This window comes from Rhineura floridana, chromosome 4, assembly GCF_030035675.1.
Source record: "Rhineura floridana isolate rRhiFlo1 chromosome 4, rRhiFlo1.hap2, whole genome shotgun sequence".
NCBI classification, from domain to species: Eukaryota; Metazoa; Chordata; class Lepidosauria; order Squamata; family Rhineuridae; genus Rhineura; species Rhineura floridana.
Genome location: NC_084483.1, coordinates 1,638,305 through 1,663,578, shown reverse-complemented (window position 1 = coordinate 1,663,578; position 25,274 = coordinate 1,638,305). Strand labels below are relative to the sequence as shown.

The 25,274-nt window shown below is 38.4% G+C and overlaps 1 protein-coding gene across 3 annotated transcripts in view; it reads left to right on the top strand.

Moving 5' to 3' along the window:
• Positions 1-25,274, top strand: part of LOC133382794 (homeobox protein Meis1) — a 217,615-nt gene that overhangs the window by 160,896 nt on the left and 31,445 nt on the right. For all 3 annotated transcript variants that reach the window (XM_061622227.1, XM_061622230.1, XM_061622228.1), the window contains exon 9: positions 7,909-7,985. In XM_061622227.1, the coding sequence (XP_061478211.1) occupies positions 7,909-7,985 (77 nt within the window). The remainder of the gene's footprint in view (positions 1-7,908; positions 7,986-25,274) is intronic.

Sequence of the window (25,274 nt, the reverse complement as noted above, 5' to 3'; positions counted from 1 at the left end):
CCAATTATTTGTCTTTTTTGCAGTCCATGGTATCCGCAAAGCTCTTCTCCAACACCACATTTCAAATGTGTTGATTTTTCTCTTATCAGCTTTTTTCACTGTCCAACTTTCACATCCATACATAGAGACTGGGAATATCATGGTCTGAATGATCCTGGCTTTGGTGTTCAGTGATACATCTTTACATTTGAGGACGTTTTCTAGTTATCTCATAGCTGCCGTCCCCAGTCCTAGCCTTCTTCTGATTTCTTGACTATTGTCTCCATTTCAGTTAATGACTGTGCCAAGGTATTGATAATCCTTGCCAAGTTCAATGTCCTCATTGTCAACTTTAAAGTTACATAAATCTTCTGTTGTCATTACTTTAGTCTTCTTAATGTTCAGCTGTAGTCCTGCTTTTGTGCTTTCCTCTTTAACTTTCAACAGTGTTCGTTTCAAATTATTACTGGTTTCTGCTAGTAGTATGATACCATCTGCATATTTTATATTGTTGATATTTCTTCCTCCATTGTTCACACTTCCTTCATCTTGGTTCAGTCCCGCTTTCCTTATGATATGTTCTGCATATAGATTAAACAAATAGAGTGATAAAATTGTTTGGTTTAAATGAAATAGGAACAGTTTGTAGTCCTATTTCTTAGCAAAGTATATACGCAGCAGCAGAATTGAGAACAACCAGTCCCACCTTCCTCTCATGCACACTAGTTAATTTGAAATAATCAACACAGTCTTCTTAGGTAAAGAATATAAAGAATGTTTACTCACGACCGTTCATATGTTCAGGAAACATAGGTTCTAGCTTAGATAGAAAAAGTAGAAGTCTTAGTCCATGGTAAGGATCATCTTGAGAAGGGAAGTATGTGTATGCTTCTCACTCCCTCAAGTTTAATGGAGAATTATGCTAAAGAGGTCAATATCCCTTTAACAAAGAAAGATAAGTAAATAACCCTGCCCTTAGGAAGTTACATCATGGTAAAAAAGCATAGAGATGTCCACAAATTCTAGCTAGAAGGGACATCACCCTATCAAAAGGGATGCATGCAAGCTTGTTTATCCCAACAAAAATACACCCCTGTCTCACTCTGTTTCCGATTGGGAACCAATTGGGTTCTCCATATTCTTTCCTTTCATTAGCCTCTTGTCCAGAGTACATCAGGTCAATCAGATATGCATCAGAACAATCAGATGCTGTGGCACCCCCATTTCTTTTAAAGCATTCCATAGTTCCCATGATCTACACAATCAAAGGCTTTGCTGTAATTTATAAAACACAGGGTGATTTTCTTCTGAAATTCCTTGCTCCGTTCCATTATCCAACGTATGTTTGCGATATGATCTCTGGTACCTCTTCCCTTTCTAAATCCAACTTGGACATCCGGCATTTCTCACTCTATATATGGTAAGAGCCTTTGTTGTAGAATCTTGAGCATTACTTTACTTACATGGGATATTAAGGCAATAGTTCGATAATTACTGCATTCCCTGCAATCCCCTTTCTTTAGAATTGGGATGTACATTGAACGCTTCCAGTCTGTGCGCCATTGTTTAGTTTTCCATATTTGTTGACAAATTTTTGTCAACATTTGGACAGATCCAGTCTCAGTAGCTTGTAGCAACTCTATTGGTAAGCCATCTGTTCCTGGTGATTTGTTTCTTCCAAATATTTTAAGAGCAGCTTTCACCTTGCATTCTAAAATTTCTGGTTCTTCATCAAACAGTTCCTCCATGAATGAATGTGTCATCCTCTCATTTCTTTTATAGAGTTCTTCAGTGTATTGCTTCCATCTTTTATTTAATATCAGTCAGTCAGTGTGTTACCCCATTGATTATTCAAAATCCCTACTCTTGGTTTAAATTTCCCTTTAATTTCTCTTAATTTCACAGAATTCAATAAGTCTCTCTCCTGCTTCATTTCTATCTCCTAAGCCCCATTTCCTCACAATTCCTAGTTCTTCTCTGTTCCCTGCTATTGCATTCCAGTCCCCCATGATTATCAGAACATCTTGTTTTGCTGTGTACCTTCCTGTACCTTTGTGTAAAATCTCTCCAATTTCTGTTCTTTCGTGTTTGCCGTTGGAGCGTAGACTTGGATGATGGTTATGTTAATAGGTTTACCCGTTTAATCTCATTGATATTACTTGCTCAGACCTTGCGTTATAGTTTGCAATTGCTTTTGCTACATCACTGCTCTCTATTAAAGCAACTCCATTTCTTAATTTCTCATTTCCTGCACAAAATATTTTGTAGTTGCCTGATTGAAAGTGTCCCATTCCCACCCATATTAATTCACTCACGCCAAGTATTGTAATGTTGATGCATTCCGTTTCTTGCTTGACAATTTCTAACCTTCCCTGGTTCATGCTTCTCACATTTCATGTTCATATTGTGGGTGTTGTACAACTCTGGATTCTCCTTTTGCATCTGTGCGCATCAGCCTCCGGGCTTCCTTTTGGCTTTGATCTGGTTGCATCATTAGTCATAGTGCTACTTGTGCTTGTCCATTGTTCTTCCCCAGTAACTCGCTGAGTGCCATCTGACCTGGGAGTCTTATCTTCCCACTATCTCGTGTTACATTTTGGATACTCTGTGCATAGGGTTTTTGTGGTAAGAGGTATTCAGAGGTGGTTTACCATTGCTTTCCTCTGAGTTTGAATGCATCTTAGTCATACAGTCAGTGGTCAGTGTAAAAAGGCTACAATCAAGTTGAACATAGAGGTGGGATGTGGTGGGATGTAAAGAATCCATGCTATTTCATAGAATCATAGAATAGTAGAGATGAAAGGGTCCTGCAAGGCCATCAAGTCCAATTCCCTGCTCAATCCAAGTTAAAGCATACTGACAGGTGGTTGGCCAGCTGCATCTTGAATTTAGAGCTTTAGAGATCAAAACAGTTGGCTTTCTTTTCTGTGAGCTGCAAAATACTCCATCCAAAGCTTGCCTCCAACCTGAGCTCACTAAGTGGCCGTAAGGCTAGTTATCTTTTTCCTCCCCCTTCTGCTATTAGGGAATAATAATTCTTAAAATGAGCAAAAGCAGCTTCTACTCTTCAGAAAGGGCCATTTGGCTATAGTTACACATGATTGTACACATGACCCAGAGAATACCTTTGAATCTCTAAGGTGCTCATAAATTATAAGTATTATTACTACTACTGTTTGTTACCATTTTTGTATGTTATCTGGCCTAATAGGTGGCAAGTCTTAAAACATTCTATGCTTTTGGGAAAAAAATGATTTCATCTTTTTAGTACTTTATATTACAATGGGAAAATCCCCAATGAGTATTGGAACCTTTGGAGCAGCTTAGTATTTTTTTAGTCTTCTTGAATGTAGCAATCTAATATGATAAAAACATTAATGTTATCAATCAAGCCACATTTTGCATTTATTTTTATACAGTAAGGTTGAGGGAATATGTTTGTTGTCCATTGAATTCATTATTCAGTGTAATGGAGGTGGTAGCAGAAGTACATTGTTGCTAATTTTAATACTCATAAACAGGCAAGAGTTTTGAGGTAGTGTACAATTTTGCGCCCGAAAGGTAGTAAAATTCTGGTGTCATAATTCTATAATGAGGCTGTTTGGTCTGAATTTGCTCATGTGCCCACCTGCAATTTGAGCCTCTTCTCTTCTCCCTTTAACCCTAGCTATGAAAAGTAAGCTACATTCCTCCAATATACATGTGCACTGGATTGTTTCTAGGAAGGGAGCATAAGCCTCACCATACATAATTTATTTATTTATTTATTTATTTTATTAGATTTCTAAACCGCCCTATAGCTTTCTAGCTCTCAGGGCGGTGTACAAAAGGTAAAAACAGATTAAAATACAATAAACATGATAACAATACACTGTAAAATATAGAAATAAAATCAAGACAAAGACAAATTAAATAAAATTAAATTAAAATGCCTGAGCAAAGAGGTAGGTCTTTACCTGGCGCCGAAAGGATAACAAAGAAGGCGCCAGGCGTATCTCATCAGGGAGGGCGTTCCATAGCTCGGGGGCCACCACTGAGAAGGCCCTAGTTCTGGTTATTACTCTCCGGGCCTCCATATGCGTTGGAACCCGGAGAAGGGCCTTCGATGTCAAACGTAGTGAACGGACAGGTATATAGCGGGAGAGGCGTTCCACCAGGACTAGATGGGCTGAGGTGGTGGGACAAGAATCAGATGATCAGAAACATGATGATCCAATGCCGTTAAGGGCTTTATAGGTAAGAACCAACACTTTGAATCTGGCCGGGAAATATATTGGTAGCCAGTGCAGCTGGGCCAGGACACTGTTTTATGGCTTTCACTCATTTGAAGGTGTTAATGCAGATCAAATGGAAAACACTCCAGAAAGAGTAGCTCAAGCTACTGCTCTGCCCTATATGGGTTCTAATCGTTAATTCTTATTGTACGCTCTAAAGGTAGTTCTGTTTGCTGTCCTAATGTGTTACAGCTTTCCCAGAGGCTTGAACATATCCTTTCTCAAATTCCCATCTTGATCAATTGTGTGCAAATAATTAAGCTTTTAAAGAGATAATGGTATGAGGCTAACGTAAACAACAAAAGTAAAGATCTCAAGTCTCAGTTTATCGAACAGTGACTCAGTCTCCTTTCATATGCCAAAGTGATCTTGCTGATAAGTATACTTCTTAGCTGAAATCAGTGCTGATGTTAATAGCAGACGGATTTTCAAGAGTTTTTGTTCTCTTAAAAAATGTATGAGATGATGTTGTGGAAAGATAGTGGTTACTGCTATATAGATTAAAAGGGAATTGTCAGCCATAGTGGAGAATGAGTTTGCTATTTCTGATTGAAATAGCACTTCTCAGGTTGTCACCCTTTCCTCTGTTGCGGTGCAATATCTGCTATTGCCTGTAGCATGTGCCTTACCAGCCCTGTGGGTGGGAATAAAAGAAGGGTTGAATGTTTTTACAGCAGCCTAGCCTGTGGCATTTTGGTTCTTTGTTAAATTGTTGTTTGTTAGTTTATAAAGGAATAATTTATGCTATCTGCAAAAAGCTTACAATGGAGATTCATGATTTTTCAGGTATTTGAAAAATAATTATTTTTCCTTTTTCTTTGTTTAATTCAACCTCATTGTGAACTTTTGCTAGGAGAGATTATCTATATGAAGTCATGGCTTTCATGTGATTATAGCAATTATAGGTTTTTCATGAAACTGAACATTTTTGCTACACTAAGCCAATAACTAGATGGGCTGAGGTGGTGGGACAAGAATCAGATGATCAGAAACATACCATGGTTTTAAAGACTTTTGTTCCAATACTTCTAGTATTGAGGGTGTTTTTTTTTTACAGTAGCTGTATTATTCTGGTGGCTAATTTTATCTGTTCTTGTCTATTTGTAAAAAGTCCAGAACAATCAAAAATTGCTTAATGGCGACAGAATTCTCAATCCCCATAGCTAGAGGCTGTGTTAAAAATTCTCGCTCCTGCATGAAATTAGGCACAGCTTGCTTGGTTATATAAAGACACATCACATGCAAGGTAGCAAAGCAAAATAAGAAAGAGAAACAGTGTTCAGCATTATATCAAAGCAAGTAGTTAAGCCTAAGTAAATAAAGTGGCATTATCTGAACTACAAGCTTTTAAAAACAACAAGAGGGGCTGCTGAGTTGATTATGAAAGAAAATTCTGAGAGGCCCTGCATCACTACATAAGTGATCAGAATGGGCACAATGACTAGGAATATAGGAAGCTGTTTTATACTGAGCTAAGTATTGTCTACATCAGGTGTGAAGAACCTTTGATCCTCCAGATGTTGGTAACCTACAACTCCCATCATTCCTGGCCATTGGCTATGCCTGCTGGGGCTGATGGGAGCTACAGTTCAGCAACATCTGGAGGGCCAAAGGTTCCCCACACCTGGTCTCCATTGATTGGCAGCAGCTTGCCAGTGTTCTGGCAGAGTGCAGGGCTCTTTTCTATCCCTACCTGGGGATGCTGGGTATTGAACCTGGAACCTTCTGCATGCAAGGCAGACTCTACCACTAAGCTATGGCCCTTCCCTGACTAAAATAATAGTATGCAGCATCACAAGTCAGAGGCAGAGGCAGCATGCTTCTGAAAACCAGTTGCCGGAAGCCTCAGGAGGGGAGAGTGTTCTTGCACTCGGGTCCTGCTTGCGGGCTTCCCCCAGGCACCTGGTTGGCCACTGTGAGAACAGGATGCTGGACTAGATGGGCCACTGGCCTGATCCAGCAGGCTCTTCTTGTGTTCTTATGTTCTTACAATCTGAGTATTGCGCCAATCTAGCAACTCAACCTGAAGCATTGCATTTATTTTATTTATTTATTAAATTTATGTCCCGCCCTTCCTTCCAAAAGGAGAGGAGAACTGGCGAGATTAAGTCCTGCTATGCTAGAAACAGATTCCATTACCTACCATGTTATGTAAAGCTGTTTTACATAGCAGAAGTAGGTAGAGACAATGGGTCATGATAGAAAAGAGACTGATAACCAGCTCACAAGAATACAATGTCAGGCATTTGACAGTCAGCTATGTTGTTCCCCAGATATGGTTTTAGAAAGGGATTGTGACTGACTCCCAGGGTATACGGTATACGGATGAACTCCCCTACTACATAGTTAATCCCACTAGATCTACATTGCTGTACCCCTACTATGTATGCCTGCAATAGGTATAATTTGGCCAGAGGTCCCTCATTGTATGGACAGGCAGAATTAAAATATTGCATAGATTTGTTTTTTTACCAAATGTAAGGGGGGCAGCCAAAAAGAAATTGCCACAACACTATAATTGTAGGTAAGAGTCAAAACTATAAAACTGGCATAAGACTCAGTAAAAAGTACACAAGTGTTGATTATTTCAATCTTTCTGTAAAATATTGAAGTATAAATTTCTACTAATGTAACTAGATTTTCAGCAGGTTTAGTTGACATTAAAATTTTGGTTAAATTACAATATTGTGGTGTTTTACCATTTGCAAATAACTTTTTAATGTTGTCAGAAGCTAAAATCTAGTTTAAGGGCACCTTCCCGGTCTAGTTTACTGTGTTTGTTGACCCCACATTGGCTCTTTCACATAGCCACATCATCTTTATTAGGCTCTGGATTACTCTTGGAAGTTAATTCCTAAGCAGAATTAGTTTCAGGCTTTTGTGGGCCCTTGTGCAAGAGGCTATGAATGAGTAGCAAAAGAAAATAAACATGTAGACATTGGATTCAGCAATTCAAGCAATATGTCTGATAGTGAGAAAGGACAGTCAAATGGTGACAGTGACAGAGAAGCAGAAAGCAGCAGTCAAGCCTGGTCAGATTATAGAATAATTTTAGAAGGTTGTATAATTTGGCTGTGACTATTATGAAGGGACTCTGCGCTTCTGAATTTGCTACAACATTATATTTCTGATATTTGTATTCGTTCTTGACTACAGTTGAACCCTGTACTTGAAGTGCATAAAAGAACTATTTTGATCAAAATTGGTAGCTGCATTGGTTCATTAGAACCAAATTCATAGGCATAATAAGTGTTTGACCGTAAGATGCAGGCCTCATATTGGCATAAGATCAAGTTAATGGAGAGCTGCTGATATTAACAAAGGTTTTCTGTAGTATTGAGCATGCATGGTTCTCTGAAATAAGAGTTGAAACTTTGTTCTGCTGCAAGTATCCTTCCTCAGTATCAGAAGTACCTGCTTGTATCCTAAGAAGCTCTTTCTCCACTTCACTAATCATTCTAATTGGCTTGTCTTTTACTGCCATTAATTATATGATGTAGTAGTCCATTAATAATTATGAGAGTGACACACCTCAGCATTTTTGTCTTTAATTATAGATACTGCACTTTTATGATTCAACTAAAATGGCTGGTAAAATTAGCATTTAATATATGCATATATAATATTTATGTACATTTACTTTGATATCTTACAGCATCCTTACCCTTCAGAAGAGCAGAAAAAGCAGTTGGCACAAGACACAGGGCTCACAATACTTCAAGTGAACAATTGGTAAGTAATTGTACTTTAATGTTTACACACAATCGGTATTCTAGCCTCTGGCAACGTGCAGCTAATGATTTGCGTTATGATGATGTATCCTTCAGTAGCCTGCTTTCTTTGCTAGTTTATGGCTCCAAAACCAGTGTAGCCTAAAGAATGTTTCAGCTGGTGGGAGAACTAGTTTTTACTCCTGCAAGATTATGGATATTTGCTTTCCTGTAGCTTGGAAAATAGATAGAATAGAAGAATTTGTGTGGTGCTTGATGATTAGAATGGATCTGTTTTAGGCCACCTTTCAAGAAATCAGTTTCTCAATAGCTAGGAAATTACAAATAAATTAACTATTATTATAGTTCTTTTATAGTAATTATTTCAGCCCAGCTTCATTTGTATTAATTGCATTCCTAGTTGTTGCAATCCAGCATACAGGCTGTTTAAATGCCATTAAAGTTCATGTCAATTAAGAAGCCTGAGCGACAGGATCACACCCATAGTCTGAGGAAGCTGGTTCTAAAATCGCTTTACCAGCATTAGGTTAAAAAAGAACCACCTGAAGCAAATGGGCCTCAAATCTTGCTTGAGGAGAAATCAGTCTTGCTTGAGGAGGGGAAAAAGACAGGCTCCTGAAAAATATTAAGCTTTTGATGTTTCTGATTACATGGGTCCTAAAGTTAGCAAAAAGATCACCTCAAGCTTTTTTCAGAAATGGTACTGGTTCTTGCGCTGAAATGCAGGTTTCCTCCAGTATGCCAGAACAAGGCTTATATCTGGAGCATACTGAAATCGAATGCGGTGTAAAATTAAATGGATCTAATTAATTGTCCTGATATTTTTAGATTAGTGTTTACGATTTGGAAACCTTATCCTCTTTGAAGTAATATCCAGAAAATGGCCAAAGCAAGCTCAAAGCCTGGTGGTATAGGGGAGAAATGGGAGAGGGCCAGTTTCTAGACAAAAGTATTTTTTCTATTATTCAGTAAGTGTCAGAGATTAATAATGCTGAAGCTTTGATTACATAGCCTAATCCATTTTAGTGAATACATTTGGTTTTGATGCCTTATTGCACCTGCATTAACCAACCTTTCTCAGTTAGAGTGATTAGGGACCGATGGGAGAGGTTTCAGATATATTAAACCCCATTACAGAAAATGTAATTTCTGTCAATATAATCCCATGTATTTTTCAATTTAGTACTCTGGAGATAACAAGCTACTTACAATATATTTGCCTTCAGAGGATTAATTCACAAAGTGCACTATCTGTGAGGCACAGACAGACTCATATAATATAGCTTGTAGGGGTTATCAATTTCTGTGACCTTACAGCAGACATGGGAGATCAATTTGTTGTAGCCTTTTAGATGTGTTGAATAATGAAAAACACAGAAAGCTTTGTATGTTGAATTGCACTTACAGATATTTATTTTTGAATACCACGTTTAAAGAACATTCTCAAATAATTAGAAAAAATACATGTTAATCACTAATAGGGGCATCAGAATATAAAAGCACACTTGATGCAGATTTATTCATTTAACCTGTCTGATGCATGTCTCTATGTCTTAGTGTATTTGTCTTGAAATCTGGTATGTAATTTTGCAAAAATGCAATGCTGTTACTTTATAAAATACTGTGCAAGGAAAATATTGCTTGTTGAGACTCCTAGAAATTGTAAGCCTGTGCAGATGTATGATATTATGAAAGCTATGTTTGCTTTAGTCTATTCATAGGGTTTTCATGGTAAGAGGTATTCAGAGGTGGTTTACCATTGCCTTCCTCTGAGACTGGATGCATCTTAGTCTGCTGTCTCAGCTTTTACTATTCTGTATTGGGTGCCCCTGCTAGGAGTCAAGTCTTTTGATGTAGACTCCTGACGGCATTGCTCTCAGCTTCTTCAACACTCTCAAACCCCCTCACCATGTTAAGGTATGCTTGAGTAAATTAAAATGGACAGGAATGGGACATTTTCAATCAGGCAACTACAAGATATTTTATTCAGGAAAGGAGAAATTAAGAAGAAATGTGGTTGCTTTAATATTGAGAAGTAATGTAGTAAACGCAGTTAGGAGCTATAACCCAAGGTCTGAGTGAGTGATACCAATGAGATTTAACAAGAAACCTATTAGCATAACTATCATCCAAGTCTATGCTCCAATGGCAAATACAGAAGAAGAGGAATTGGAGAGATTTTACACAGAAGTACAGGAAGAATTTTTTTTTTTTACAATAATTTTTATTCAAATTTTCATAAAACAAACAAAACAAAATCAAAAAACATTCAAAGACAAAAAACAAAACAAAACAAAAATAATTAAACAGTAAAATAAAATGTTGACTTCCGATTTGTCAAAGATCAGTTATAGGTCTACAATATATAGCAATCCTGTCTCTTAAATTATATTATAAAATCACTTTCCTCCAGTAGTTATCTTAATTAATCATCAAATCTCATAAACATTACTTTATTCTTTCCACAAAAAGTCAAAGAGAGGTTTCAGTTCTTTGAGAAATATATCTATCAATTTTTCTCCAAATAAGCATGTCAATTAATCCATCTCGTTCAAATCTATTAGGTCCAATAATTTCAATAGCCATTCTTCCATTATCAATGTTAATTCCATCTTCCATCTTCAATAATCCTGTTAAGTCCAGTAATTTCAGTAGCCATTCTTCCATTATCAGTATCCCATAATAATCTTGTTGTCGTAGCCATAGTCCAAATAAACATATCGATTAATCCATCTCATCAAATCTGTTAGGTCCAATAATTTCAATAGCCATTCTTCCATTATCAATATTAATTCCATCTTCCATCTTCAGTAGTCCTGTTAAGTCCAGTAATTTCAGTATCCATTCTTCCATTATCAGTATCCCATAATAATCTTGCTGTCGTAGCCATAGTCATATAATAAGAGTCTGATGGGAATTTCCTTTATCACAAATATTTCCTTGCCATCAATTCTGAATATGTTGCTGAAATATTGTTGTAAAGTCATATCTCTGTTCTTCTTTTTTACAAAATGCACTGGCTCATCTCTTGAGAGTTTTTCCATTGTCACATATCTGTAGTTAATTCCATAGATTTTTTCTATGTCAAGCTCCATCACATCATTCCAGTCCAGAAAATTATCCAAGACATTGATAACTTTATCTCTAATATCTTCATTAATTTCTTCACAGACAACGTTGAATTCCAGACAGTAAACTTTGTTTCTAATATCCATAAACTCCAGATCTTTTTCCAATTCCACATTTGTTCCAATCTCCAGGGCTTGTATCTTCCCTTTAATTTTACTTTTCTCATCTCTGATCTCATCAATCTCCTCTCTCACAAGATCCCCTATTTCTTTAAGCTCCTGCGTCATTTTGCCCAATTCAATTTTCATCTCCTTTCTACCCTGTCTCAGGGTTTGTTTCGTTATCTCAATCTCATCCATTATTTTCTGAAACATAATTACTTCCAGAATCTCAGCCACTTTCTTGATTGCCATTCTTAAAACCACGAAAACAAAACCAAAAAAAAAAACCCCACTTCTTATTTCAGCAACAATTGGGTTAATATTCCAGCCTTGATGACATCACAGTATAGACAGAACAGCCTGCCTTATCTCTTATATGTTCAGGAATACAAAACAAATTTAGTTCCCAGCATCAAAACAGTTAGTGGCGTCGTGAACAAGCAGATTCGTCAAAATGAAATAGACCAAAAAGAAAATAGTCCCAGACATATAATATTCCAAAGTTCATAAATCAAATTTATTTATTTATTTTTCTCCTCGGAATAGAAATCCCTCTTCCGTTTGTATCTTTAGAATGCACTTCCAGGACAGCTTTTTGCAATAAAAACAAAGATAAGCTTTTTCAATTTCTTTCCTCCTTAATTTCATGAATAAAACAGAAGAGTTATAACTCACCCAGAAATTCTTTATAGCTGATTCATTGACAAATCTCTTTTTGCTGCAACAATTTAAACCAAGTGAAAAAAAAATAGAAAGAAGGATGCTTGCCTGTTAAAGTCCGTTTTTCTTTGAAGAAAAGATAAACGTGTCGCATTAATCAGTTAGAGCTTGTTTGGAACTCCGTCCGGCATTGCTGGCTGAACCTTCTCTCATAAATTAATGAAATCCAGTCCTCCCAACAAAAACAGGCTTTTGTGGTTAATCTCTGCGTTTCTCCCTGCCCGGGAGAAAATCTTTACCAGTCAAAAAGAACGTTCTGACTGATTTTAAAACTGAAAAAGCTTCTTCTGAGACGAGAGCTCGTCTCAAAAAGCAGGCACAAGCGAAGTCACCCTTCCCGGAAGTCCAGAAGTACAGGAAGAAATTGATCACACACCAAAACAAGATGTTCTGATAATCATGGAGGACTGGAGTGCAAAAGTCAGGAACAGAGAAGAACTAGAAATTGTGGGAAAATATAAATTGTGGGGCTTAGGAGATAGAAATGAAGCAAGAGAAATTGAATTCTGTGAAGCCAATAATGCCAAAATATAATTTAAATAACATCCCAGAAGAATATAAAGATCAAATAAGGAACAGATTTGAGGCTTTAAAGTTAGTTAGCAGAGAACCAGAAGAAATAGGGGTTGAAGTCAGAGACATTATCAGGGAAGAATGCAAAAATTCAATCCTTCTAGTTAAAAAGAGAGAAAGACCTCAATGGATGACTGATGAAAAACTCTTAAAATGGTTAAAGAAAGAAGGAAAGCAAAGCCGATAGAAAACGGTTAGAACCCTAATACAATAATACAGTGACTAGTACATAGGGACAAAGAGAATTATTACAATAGTTATTGTATAGAAATAGAAGAAGATAATAAAAAAGGTAGAGCAAGAGCCCTATTCCAAAAGATTAGAGAAATGAAAGGAAAATTTAAACCAAGAGTAGGGATGTTGAATAATCAGTGGGGGAACACACTGACTGACTGAGATTAAGTAAAAGATGGAAGCAATACACTGAAGAACTCTTTATAAAAGAGATGAAAGGATGACAGATTCATTCATGGAGGAACTGTATGATGAAGAACCAGAAATTTTAGAATGTGAGGTGAAAGCTGCTCTTAAAATACTTGGAAGAAACAAATCACCAGGAACAGATGGCATACTAGTTAGTAGAGTTGCTACAAGTTACTGAGACTGAATCTGTCCAAATGTTGACAAAAATTTGTCAACATATATGGAAAATAAAGCAATGGCCCACAGACTTCCTCTTCTCTCAGGCATTTTAATCATATAACATTATCACATCTTTGTACTTTTACATTTAATAATTTTAGTATTTTAGTATATTAGTATTTTAATATTTAGTATTCCTGTGTGTTTTTGAATTCTATATGTGGTTTTAATTGTATATTGATGTTTTATCCTGTTGTGAACCGCCCAGAGAGCTTCGGCTATGGGGCGGTATAGAAATTTAATAAATAAATAAATAAATAAAATTCAATATATATCCCAATTCCAAAGAAAGGAGATCGCAGGGAATGCAGTAATTATCGAACTATTGCCTTAATATCCCATGCAAGTAAAGTAATGCTCAAGATTCTACAACAAAGGCTCTTACCATCTAGGGAGCGAGAAATGCCAGATGTCCAGGCTGGATTTAGAAAAGGAAGAGATACCAGAGATCGTATCGCAAACATATGTTGGATAATGGAACGGACCAAGGAATTTCAGAAGAAAATCCCCCTGTGCTTTATAGATTACAGCAAAGCCTTTGATTGTGTAGATCATGAAAAACTACAGAATGTCTTAAAAGAAATGGGGGTGCCACAGCATCTGATTGTTCTGACGCGTATCTGATTGCCCTGATGTACTCTGGACAAGAGGCTACTGTACGGACAGAATATGGAGAAACTGACTGGTTCCCCATCGGAAAGAGTGTGAGATGGGTGTATTTTATCACCCTATTTGTTTAATCTGTATGCAGAACATATCATACAGAAAGCAGGATTGGATCAAGAGGAAGGAGATGTAAACACTGGAGGCAGAAATATCAACAATTTAAGATATGCAGACGATACCATACTACTAGCAGAAACCAGTAATGATTTAAAATGAATGCTGATGAAAAAGAGGAAAGCACAAAAGCAGGACTACAGTTGAACGTCAAGAAGACCAAAATAATGACAACAGAAGATTTATGTAACTTTAAAGTAGATAATGAGGACATTGAACTTGTCAATGATTATCAATACCTTGGCATAATCATTAACCAAATGGAGACAATAGTCAAGAAATCAGAAGAAGGCTAGGAGGGTAGCTATGAGAGAACTAGAAAAGGTCCTCAAATACAAAGATGTATCACTGAACACCACAGAGGCTTGTCTGGCACCTACATGGGGGGGGGGGTGGCCCCTTTTTATTTCTCCAGTGTTTTGAGATACATGTTTTTCGTGTGCTTTAGATCTTTTTAAAGATGTATCACTGAACACCAAACTCAGGATCATTCAGACCATGGTATTCCCGATCTCTATGCATGGATGTGAAAGTTGGATAGTGAAAAAAGTGGATAAGAGAAAAATCAACTTGTTTGAAATGTGGTGTTGGAGGAGAGCTTTGCAGATACCATGGACTGCAAAAAAGAGAAATAATTGAGTGTTAGAACAAAACGAACCAGAACTATTACTAGAAGCTAAAATGATGAAACTGAGATTATCATACTTTATAGATATAATGAGAAGACATGATTCACTAGAAAAGACAATAATGCTGGGAAAAACAGAAGGGAGTAGAAAAAGAGGAAGACCCAACAAGAGATGGATTGATTCCATAAAGGAAGCCACAGACCAGAACTTACAAGATCTGAACAGGGTGGTTTATAACAGATGCTATTGGAGGTCGCTGATTCATAGGGTCACCATAAGTCATAATCGATGTGAAGGCACATAACACACAACACACACGTTTGCTTTGCTTCCCTCCTAGCCAAAACCTGGCCCCAACTCAGACAAGGTTAAGCTACTTCTACCTCCCATTTATTTTCATGTGAGAACTTGCATGCTAAAATCATAGAATCATAGAATAGTAGAATTGGAAGGGGCCTATAAGGCCATCGAGTCCAACCCCCTGCGCAATGCAGGATCCAAATCAAAGCATTCCTGACAGATGGCTGTCCAGCTGCCTCTTGAATGCCTCCAGTGTCGGAGAGCCCACTACCTCTCTAGGTAATTGGTTCCATTGTCGTATGACTCTAACAGTTAGGAAGTTTATCCAGATGTCCAGTCGAAATCTGGCTTCCTGCAACTTGAGCCCATTCCGTGTCCTGCACTCTGGGACGATCGAGAAGACATCCCGGCCCTCCTCTATGTGACAACCTTTCATGTACTTGAAGAGTGCTATCGTATCTCCCCTCAGTCTTCTCTTCTCCAGGCTAAACATGCCCAGTTCTTTCAGTCTCTCCTCATAGGGCTTTGTTTCCAATATTTTTCATTGAAACCAATGGAAGTTAGATAGTTAACATTGACTGAATCATGATCATAATAGGAATGTGCAGCTGCAGTGTGATGTTTAGTGCACACTCATGCCTTGATAGCATGATACTAGAAATAAACTAGTAATGCTAGATTTTATGGCTTTTCTGCCAGAGGAAGAGGGTTTCAAAGTGAAAATGTTTTAAATACTTTCTTGTGTCATATTTTTATTTATTTATTTTATTTTATTTGTTTCATTTTTAAACCGCCCATAGTGAGTGGCCCTCTGGGCGGTGTACAAAAGATTAAAATACAGAATATCACAATAAAATCAACCTACCAACAGTAAACATAAACAGCAAAAAAAAAAGATTTAAAATTATAACATTAAACGCTTAAAATGCCTGGGAGCATAGCCAGGTCTTAACCTGGCACCGAAAAGATAGAAGCGTCGGCGCCAGGCGTACTTCTTCGGGGAGGCTGTTCCACAGTTCGGGGGCCACTACAGAAAAGGCCCTAGATCGAGTAACTGTCCTCCGGGCTTCCTGATGGGTTGGTACCCGGAGGAGGGCCTTAGATGCTGAGCGAAGTGACCGGGTCGATTCATATGCCTCTAAGATAATTATTCATGTACTTTAATTTTCTGTTTTCTTCAATGGAAGTGCAAACTTGTATTGGTTTTGTTCAAGACTGCCTAAACCAAAAGTGTAGAATGCTCTAATCATTTTTAAATAGCAACACACTGAATTTCAGATTATAGCTAGAGATTTGTGAGTCTTCTTTCCACTGTAATGTGCAAAAAAGTTAAAATCTCTAAGCACTAAAACGTGAAAATAACATAAAATCGATAGAAGCATACAATACCAAAATGTAGTGATTTTGAGCCACAAAACATTTGCCCCTGGAATTTGTTCATATGAACTTCCTCTGGAACATACTCTACTAAGGCTGCAACCAAATATGTCTACTCAGAAGTAAGCTCCATTGGGTTAAATGGGACTTACTCCCAGGTTAGTGTGTATTGAACTGCAGCCTAAATGGTATGGGGGGAGGAGAGGAATATGGACACATATACTTAGTATGGATAGCCTTCTTTATCCAAAAAATCCTAATAGATTTCAAATTCTGATGTTAACTTTCAAAAGCAAAATTGAAATTTCAGTCAACAGGCTTCTGGCCATTTATTTTCCCATTCCTTAAAACACACTTTTAGTGAGAGCAAGTGTATTGAACTTGGACATAGGAAAGCCAAGGTCAAATGCCCACTTACCTGTGACGTTCACTGCTTGGTCAAGTTGGGTAAGCCTCTCTGTGTTTGTCTCTCTCTCCCTATAACTAACTCTACCACCTTGATTACTGTGAGGCTACAATGGCACTCTGACCTCCCTCACAGAAGAAGCTATACATGTTAGAAAAAGTAGAAAGATTCATTTGAATATCATAGCCATAGGGCATTCCATGAAAGCAATTAAGAGAGAATACACCCACTTAACTGTTTATTGTAATTAGAGTTAATGAGACCATAGCTTACATGGAAATTTAGAAACTCAAGTGTCTTGTGGATCATGGAGGATAAGGTATCAATGGCTACTAGCAATATACTTCCTCTGGGATCAAAGTAGCAATCCTCTGAATACCTATTGCTGGGGGGCACCAATGAGAGAGGGCTGTTACCCTTAGGTCTGGTTTGTAGGCTTCTGAAAGGCATCCCTGGTTGGGAAAGAAGATGCTGGCTTAGATAGGCCTTTGGTCTGATCTAGCCGTGCTGCTCTTACGTTCTTAAGATGTCAGGCGTCTGTGTCTGAAAACGTGAATTGCTGCTAGACTTCAAGCATGCTTACTCAGAAGTAAATCCCACTGAATTCAGTGGAACTTAAACTTCCTATTAGGTGTGCCTGTTTGTTTATTTAGTCAGTAAGTAACAGGATTTTCAAGGTTTAGGACTGCAATTTTATGTCATTAATGTTGAACTTGCTGGTTTTGCAAATAATTGCTCAAGAACAGGCATTCCATATTTGGGCCCAGGTTGCAGCATAATCTGAAGAATGTTATGCCAGTGTTGCACACAGATGGGGTGACACAAATATTTGGGATTGAAATATTTGATATTATTGGATTGAACCAATGGGATGTGGTAGCTAGAATGTAGTGCTTGTATATAGGAAACCTGGGCTGAAATCGCTTTCTTGGCTATAAAAACCCAATGAATAGCCTTGGGCAAACTGTGTCTCAACCTCACCTATATTGTAGGGCTGCTGAGAAGTCAAAATTCTGCTCTGAGCTCCTTGGAAGAAAGGTGGGACTCAAATAAATTAATTGAATGCCAGCAAATTAAGCAGTAGTAACAACTTATTTCGGTACTATAATCCAATATGGAAATGATTAATTTCATTTCCATATCATTTGACTATTTGTACCCTACTTTTTCTTCGAAAATGATGCCCAATGCAGGTAAAAAATAGCATATCAAAGCAAACAAATGGTATATAAAAACAATTATATAAAAATAAACATGCTACAACCACTTGTCAATAAAATTTTAATAATTCAGGGATCAATTCAATTAATGTTTGTAAACATTAAATTAATAAACTCTTCTAGTATAAGCATTTCAATAAACAACAAGTAATAAAACATAACATAATTTTAGTTTAAAAAATACTTACACAGTGGTATATCAAAATATTTAGAGCACACTATTAAGGCCAACAAATGAACCCTGGAAGTAGCAAGAGCCAAGGAAGAAGGAGCAGGCAATCTCAGGACCCTTTAGCCACGCACACCCCCATTCATATAGTAACAGTGCAGAATGCTGGAAGCACCATACCACAAGAAACCCTCACGGCAAACCTGCCCTCTCACTGCAGGTTAAAACAAAGGCTTAAAAATACAGAGAGGTACCCAGGCACCAACCCAAAGGGATAGCTGCCTCCTGCTGTGACTGTATAGCCCAGAGTATGCTCACAAGGCACGGCTGGCACACTTCCAAGTGGGGGCGGGGTGGGTGGGATCAGCACAACAGTTTCATCCACTCATTGTGTTTGATGTCCAAGCCCAGGCGGGTTTTATTGAGGAGCTGGTCTCCTCAGGTATAACAGGAGAGAAATGCAGATGGCATAGTCCCTCACCACTCCTCTGCTGCTGGTGCTTTCCATAGAAAGGCTTATTAGTAAGGAATTCCTAATATGTTGCTATGTCCTTATATAGCAGTAAGGTAGAAACAATCTGAATACTGTTGTATGTATGTTGTATAAGTTGTATGTATTCACCTACCCTCGGTTTTATGCATGACAGTGTGAACAATCGTGCTTTTCCATTATTTCATGTTACGTGCATGAGCATAGAAAAGGACCTGACAGAGGAGGACAGGGCTATCAATGGCTACTAGCCGTGATGGCTGTGCTCTGCCACCCTAGTCAGAGGCAGCATGCTTCTGAAAACCAGTTGCCGGAAGCCTCAGGAGGGGAGAGTGTTCTTGCACTCGGGTCCTGCTTGCGGGCTTCCCCCAGGCACCTGGTTGGCCACTGTGAGAACAGGATGCTGGACTAGATGGGCCACTGGCCTGATCCAGCAGGCTCTTCTTATGTTCTTATGTTCTTAGAGTAGAGCTAAATAATGGCACCTTTCCTGTGTGATGAAACCTCTGTGACTGAAAGAACCAGAAACAACCAGAAAAAGTGATATAATTACTTAATGTGTAGTTTTCTCATAAAGCTCAATCTCTTCCCGTTAAAGTGTTAAATAATTGCTGCTTGGTCTTCAGGGAAGCAAAATATAGTTATTTAATTCATTGCCAGCAAATTATATCACATGTTGTTAGCAAGACTTCTCTGTAGACCTGTGTTTCACATTCACACATTCTACAAGTCTTGTGAATTAGGATCTTTGGCATTAGTGTGGCTTGGAGATTTACCCAGGAACTTGCACTCATACAGATCTTAAACATGGGGATATTTATTGAGTATATACACACAATCAAAATATACACATTTAACACTTCAATGGCTCAGTAACAGTACATATCTGTTGACACCAGTGGGGATTAGCTCCATAACAATATGTGTGAGGAAATTAGCTAAATAAACCTAATCATAGCTAAATTCACATACATTCTCAAAATACACACACACACGAAGGTGCAAGCACATGGCATAAGAGGAGATGGGGAGGTAGTTGAGTTCAGCACAACTGAAGAAGGCACGCTAGTCTGCCCTTTTTCTCTCTCTGGGCTCACTTTGCAGGCTAGGCCTCAGTCATGCGCAGCTAGGCAGGGAGGACCAGAGCATGGCTTCTGAAGCGCACATGCGCGCACACACACACACACAGAGTCAAAGATAGGCAGAGGGAGCAGATATGGAGGCTACAATTTGTAGGAAAAGGACCTCCAGGATAGAGAATGAGATACGTCTTTCCCAGCCCAGATGGGCAATCTAGAAATTGCACTTGAGTGTTGAGACTCCTGGGTCACACAGGGAAACAGCAGATGCAGTAGGCAGGGGTCCTGACATGGCTTCTTTGATCTCTGCTTTGGCTAACAAAGGTTCAGAGCAAAGCAGGAAAAGTAGTGGAGCCCTGAAAAGAACTTTTGAAGCAGCTTCAGCAAGCAGCGACCTCTGTTTTAGCAGGCAGGGGTCCAGAGATAGTGAAGGAAGAACAGGGGAGAGTCAGATCTCTGGGTTCTGGCTAGCTAAAGTGATTCAGCAGGCGATTTCAGGTACAGTGATATTCGGCAGGGTGGGTGACCAAGACCCAGAGACCAGAACAGCTATTCACCAGGTGATTTCATAGTGGAATTGGGCAACCAGAACCCAGCACAGCCTAGGAGTCCAGTTTTTATACCTTTCTGGACAAAAGCCTTCAAGTCAATTTCACTATCCAACTTCAAGTCGATTACGACTTATGGTGACCCTATGAATCAGTGGCCTCTAATAGCATTTGTCATGAACCACCCTGTTCAGATCCTGTTAAGTTCAGGTCTGTGGCTTTCTTTTTGGAATCAATCCATCTCTTGTTTGGCCTTCCTCTTTTTCTACTCCCTGCTGTTTTTCCCAGCATTATTGTCTTTTCTAGTGAATCATGTCTTCTCATTATGTGTTCAAAGTATGATAACCTCAGTTTCATCATTTAGCTTCTAGTGATAGTTCTCGTTTAATTTGTTCTAACACCCAATTATTTCTCTTTTTTGCAGTCCATGGTATGTGCAAAGCTCTCCTCCAACACCACATTTCAAATGAGTTGATTTTCTCTTACTCGCTTTTTTCATTGTCCAACACACCCATACATAGAGATCGGGAATACCATGGTCTGAATGATCCTGACTTTAGTTTTCAGTGATACATCTTTGCATTTGAGGACCATTTCTAGTTCTCTCATAGCTGCCCTCCCCAGTCCTAGCCTTCTTCTGATTTCTTGACTATTGTCTCCATTTCAGTTAATGACTGTGCCAAGGTATTGATAATCCTTGACAAGTTCAATGTCCTCATTATCAACTTTAAAGTTACATAAATCTTCTGTTGTCATTACTTTAGTCTTCTTGACATTCAGCTGTAGTCCTGCTTTTGTGCTTTTTAACTTTTATCAGCATTCGTTTCAAATCATTACTGGTTTTTGCTAAGAGTATGGTATTGTCTGCATATCTTAAATTATTGATATTTCTCCCTCCAATTTTCACACGTCCTTCATCTTGGTCCAATCCTGCTTTCCATATGATACGTTCTGCACATAGATTAAACCAATAGGGTGATAAAATACATCTCTGTCTCGCACCCTTTCCTATGGGGAACCAATCAGTTTCTCCATATTCTTTCCTTACAGTAGCCTCTTGTCCAGAGTATAGGTTGAGCATCAGAACAATCAGATGCTGTGGCACCCCCATTTCTTTTAAGGCATTCTGTAGTTTTTCATGATCTACACAATCAAAGGCTATGCTGTAATCTATAAAGCACAGGGTGATTTCCTTCTGAAATTCCTTGCTCCATTCCATTATCCAACATATGTTTGCGATATGATCTCTGGTGCCTCTTCCCTTTTTAAATCCAGCTTGGACGTCTGGCATTTCTCGCTCCATATATGGTAAGAGCCTTTGTTGTAGAATTTTGAGCATTAGTTTACTTGCATGGGGTATTAAGGCAATAGTTCGATAATTACTGCATTCCCTACGATCCCCTTTCTTTGGAATTGAGATGTATATTGAAATCTTCCAGTCTGTGCGCCATTGTTTAGTTTTCCATATTTGTTGACAAATTTTTGTCAACATTTGGACAGATTCAGTCTCAGTTGCTTGTAGCAATTCTATTGGTGTGCCATCTGTTCCTGGTGATTTGTTTCTTCCAAGTATTTTAAGATCAGGCAGGTATCCTTCCTTAATTTCCATACATATGATGTGTCGTATGGTCAGGGTGATGGGCTTTTTTTGGTGGTGGTATTCACATTTTAGCTAGCTTTGAACAATGGGCTCTTGAGTGCCAAGGTTTACATTTACTTTGGGGATTGCATTGATTGGATTGCCAAAGGTCATGTCCTGTGCATATGACTGGCAACATCCTCTTGGTTGAAATGATACTTTTTTCATCAGGTCTCAAGCAGCCTTCTTGCAAAATGAACCAGGCTGAAGCCATTTAAAAAGTCATATAGGCCATGTTGGGGTGGAGTGTCTCTCAGATTTATAGGCTCTTGGCCAGCCTGCTAACAATGTCAGTGTGTATAATATTAAAAGTGTAAGTCAGAAATGCATTACTCACATTCTGTACTTCTAATTCCTACGTAGAGAGAGCTACATGCACTTGTTTTCTGTATTTTTGCACCAGTCTTGTGCCCATTTACTTCAGAGTTAGCCCTTTAGAATTCAACAGGACTTACTCCTAAGTAAAAATGAATAAGGCCAGGCTTGTTTAGAATGTTTATATACACATATCTTTACACTTAAGCAGACTGATGGGATAGATAAGCAAAAATGGATATTTCATATATTTGTTATTAAATCTATCAACACCATACTTACTACAGTTTAGTTTCTCACGATCCTTCCCATCCTAACTTACCATGTGATATGCTCATATCTGCTCTCATTCTGAACAAACAGCTTTCTGCTTACTGGTACAGTGGCTTTGTCCCAGTGTCTAATGAAGCTACCCTGGAAAATCTTGTAGCAAAGAAAGCTTGCAGAGGCTGGGAAGCAAGATTAATTCCTTTTTCATGTTGAAGACCTGCCACACGAATGGTCAGCCTTGCTCTCTTGTCCATTTTCTCGGGGAATTCTAGCTGGTACAGGTCCAAGCAACTGCAAAAGGCAGGCACCATGGATTCCACGGGCCTGGATTTTGTCACAACGCTTACGCTGGCTGTAATTGTTAAACAGCTTGACTTTACTATTTCAGAGGTGAATAGTATCTCGAAAGGTTCTGCACTGAACATCTTTTTATTGCCAGACTTTAAGTCTGATCTTCAATTAAGCCAAGGCTAGCAGATGCCGTGCTGGTTCTGTAAAGCTTCCTTCCAATGCAGGGGTGGGGAACCTTTTTCAACCAGTCGGCCACATTCCCTTGGGGATGCATTCCAGTGGTGAACAGGGCATATGCAAAGTTGGCAAAGCAATGGATACGACTCTTAACTTTGTATAGTAGGTTACATTCCAGCCATGCAAAAGTCAGAGGTTTTTACACACATGTTTCCAGGCAAGCAAGAGGTATTATCACAATTCAGGGACTCATTCCAGTCAAGTTAAAGCACTCAAGGGGTGTGTGGCCTATGGGAGACTTCCAAGGGCCAAATAGGGAGACATAGAGAACGTCATTTGACCCCAGAGCCTGAGGTTGCCCTGTTATAATGGGAAAATACTGAAAGGAGATTCCAGGCATTATGCACAGCCAGGATCTTAGGGGAAAATGACACTTCAGGTTACATTTTTAGTAGCAGACAGGTTGGTAAAATATGTATCTTATTTTCTTAGATCTACTGTCTTTTGTTACAGTTAAGTGGACATGCTGAGTTGTGAATCCATGTAATAGCATCAATACTTTTATGAGCAATCAAAGTTACAGTAAACACAAGTACTTGGCTATAAATGTTAAAACCTTCCCAAATTATCCTCTCCGACTTGAGCAATCTAAAATCAATCAGGGATTGTCATGTTTCAAGGGTTAGTCTGCTTTTCCCCCCTTCCCCATCCCCAGGCATGATTTAACGATGTCCTTACAGATGTTGTTTAAACATTTAGATATGCGTTGTTTCCCCAATACAATAAAAAAAATGGGGAAGCCGTTCTGGGGTGGGGGGCAGCAGCAAGAAAAGCAGATGGAGAATATAGTGCATGATGATATAAAGGCAGTATAAGGCCATATCAAAATCCAAAACAAAAGCCACCATGCAAGGGGGTAGCTTTTTAAAAATATATCTACCTATCTTATCTAGATATCTGTTTATCTACTAGTTGGTTCCTGCATTGGATTTTAGTTGATTTTATGCATGTGCTGCTGTTGTTTTAAACTCTACCCCCCTGGTGACTGTGTGCACGTGTATATATCATTTATTTATATTTATTTATTAATTTATATGTCGCCCTTCCTCCCAGAAGGAGCCCAGGGTAGCCAGCAAATGAAAAACACTAAAAACATCTTTAAAACAAAACATCTTAAAAGTGTCAAAACAAACATCTTAAAAGAAACAAATATTTTAAAAAATCTTTTCAAACATCTTAAAAACAATTCCAACACAGATGTGGACTGGGATAAGGTCTCTGCCTGAAAGGCTTGTTGAAAGAGGAAGGTCTTCAGTAGGCACCAAAAAGACAGACACTGCCTATCTAACATTTAAGGGGAGGAAATTCCAAAGGGTAGGTGCCACAACACTAAAGGTCCGCTTCCTATGTTGTGTGAACGGACCTCCTGGTAAGATGGTATCTGCAGGAGCCCTCACCTACAGAGCACAGTGATCGACTGGGTGTATAAGAGGTAAGACAATCTTTTAGATATCCTGATCCCAAGCTGCATAGGGCTTTATAAACCAAAACTAACACCTTGAACGTAGCCTGGTAGCTAATGGGCAGCCAGTACAATTCTTTCAGCAGCAGGATCAAATGTGTTGACTCTTTGTATATATGTAACTTGTTATACTGTAAATTGCTTCAGGATGCCTCATGGGAAGTGATTCATAAACAAAATAAATAATCTGTCTGTGGAAGTAATCTACTGGTTTCTTGAGAGTTAATTATTATGGTATTTTGAAATATTGGGCATGATGCAGCCAAAGTACAGCTAACCCTTATTTGATTCATTGGGTGAATTAACCACATGCTTGAAATTTAGTGAGACTTACAAAACACTTAAATTTAGCTGGATCATGTCTGTTCAAAATCTGCATGTTAAATTAGGTCTTCTAAATGTACATTGTGCAGCAGTTGCAAACAGATTTCCATATATATGTATTCACTAAGTCTTAGCTAATTGTTATGTCTTTTACCTTGACTGTCTCACTGTGGTGCTCATTTTACATCTGTGGTCCTTTTCTCTGTTCTTAACGTAGCAGTCAGAATAACTTGATACGTAAAAACTGTGGAGTTAATTCCAAAAGAAAAACCAGTCAAAAGTATTCAGGTTGTAGACAAGCTGAGCAAATAGCTTACAGGATGAAGTGTTAGTTTGAAGGCCAAATAGGTATTGTGATACAACTATCACTGAGTACATATGATGTACATCTGGCCTGGACCCCAGTTCCTTGAGATTTTTACATTTTTTAAAAAAATATTCATTGGGCAGTGGCTGGGCTAGATGTTTTTGCTGTTACTGCTTTGGGGAGTGGAATTGCCTTTTTATGGCTTTCAGGGATGAAGTGTTTCTCTGAGCATCATTAGTTTTTTTCTGTAAATGGATTGGTTGTGGTTTAGTTATTGGGCTC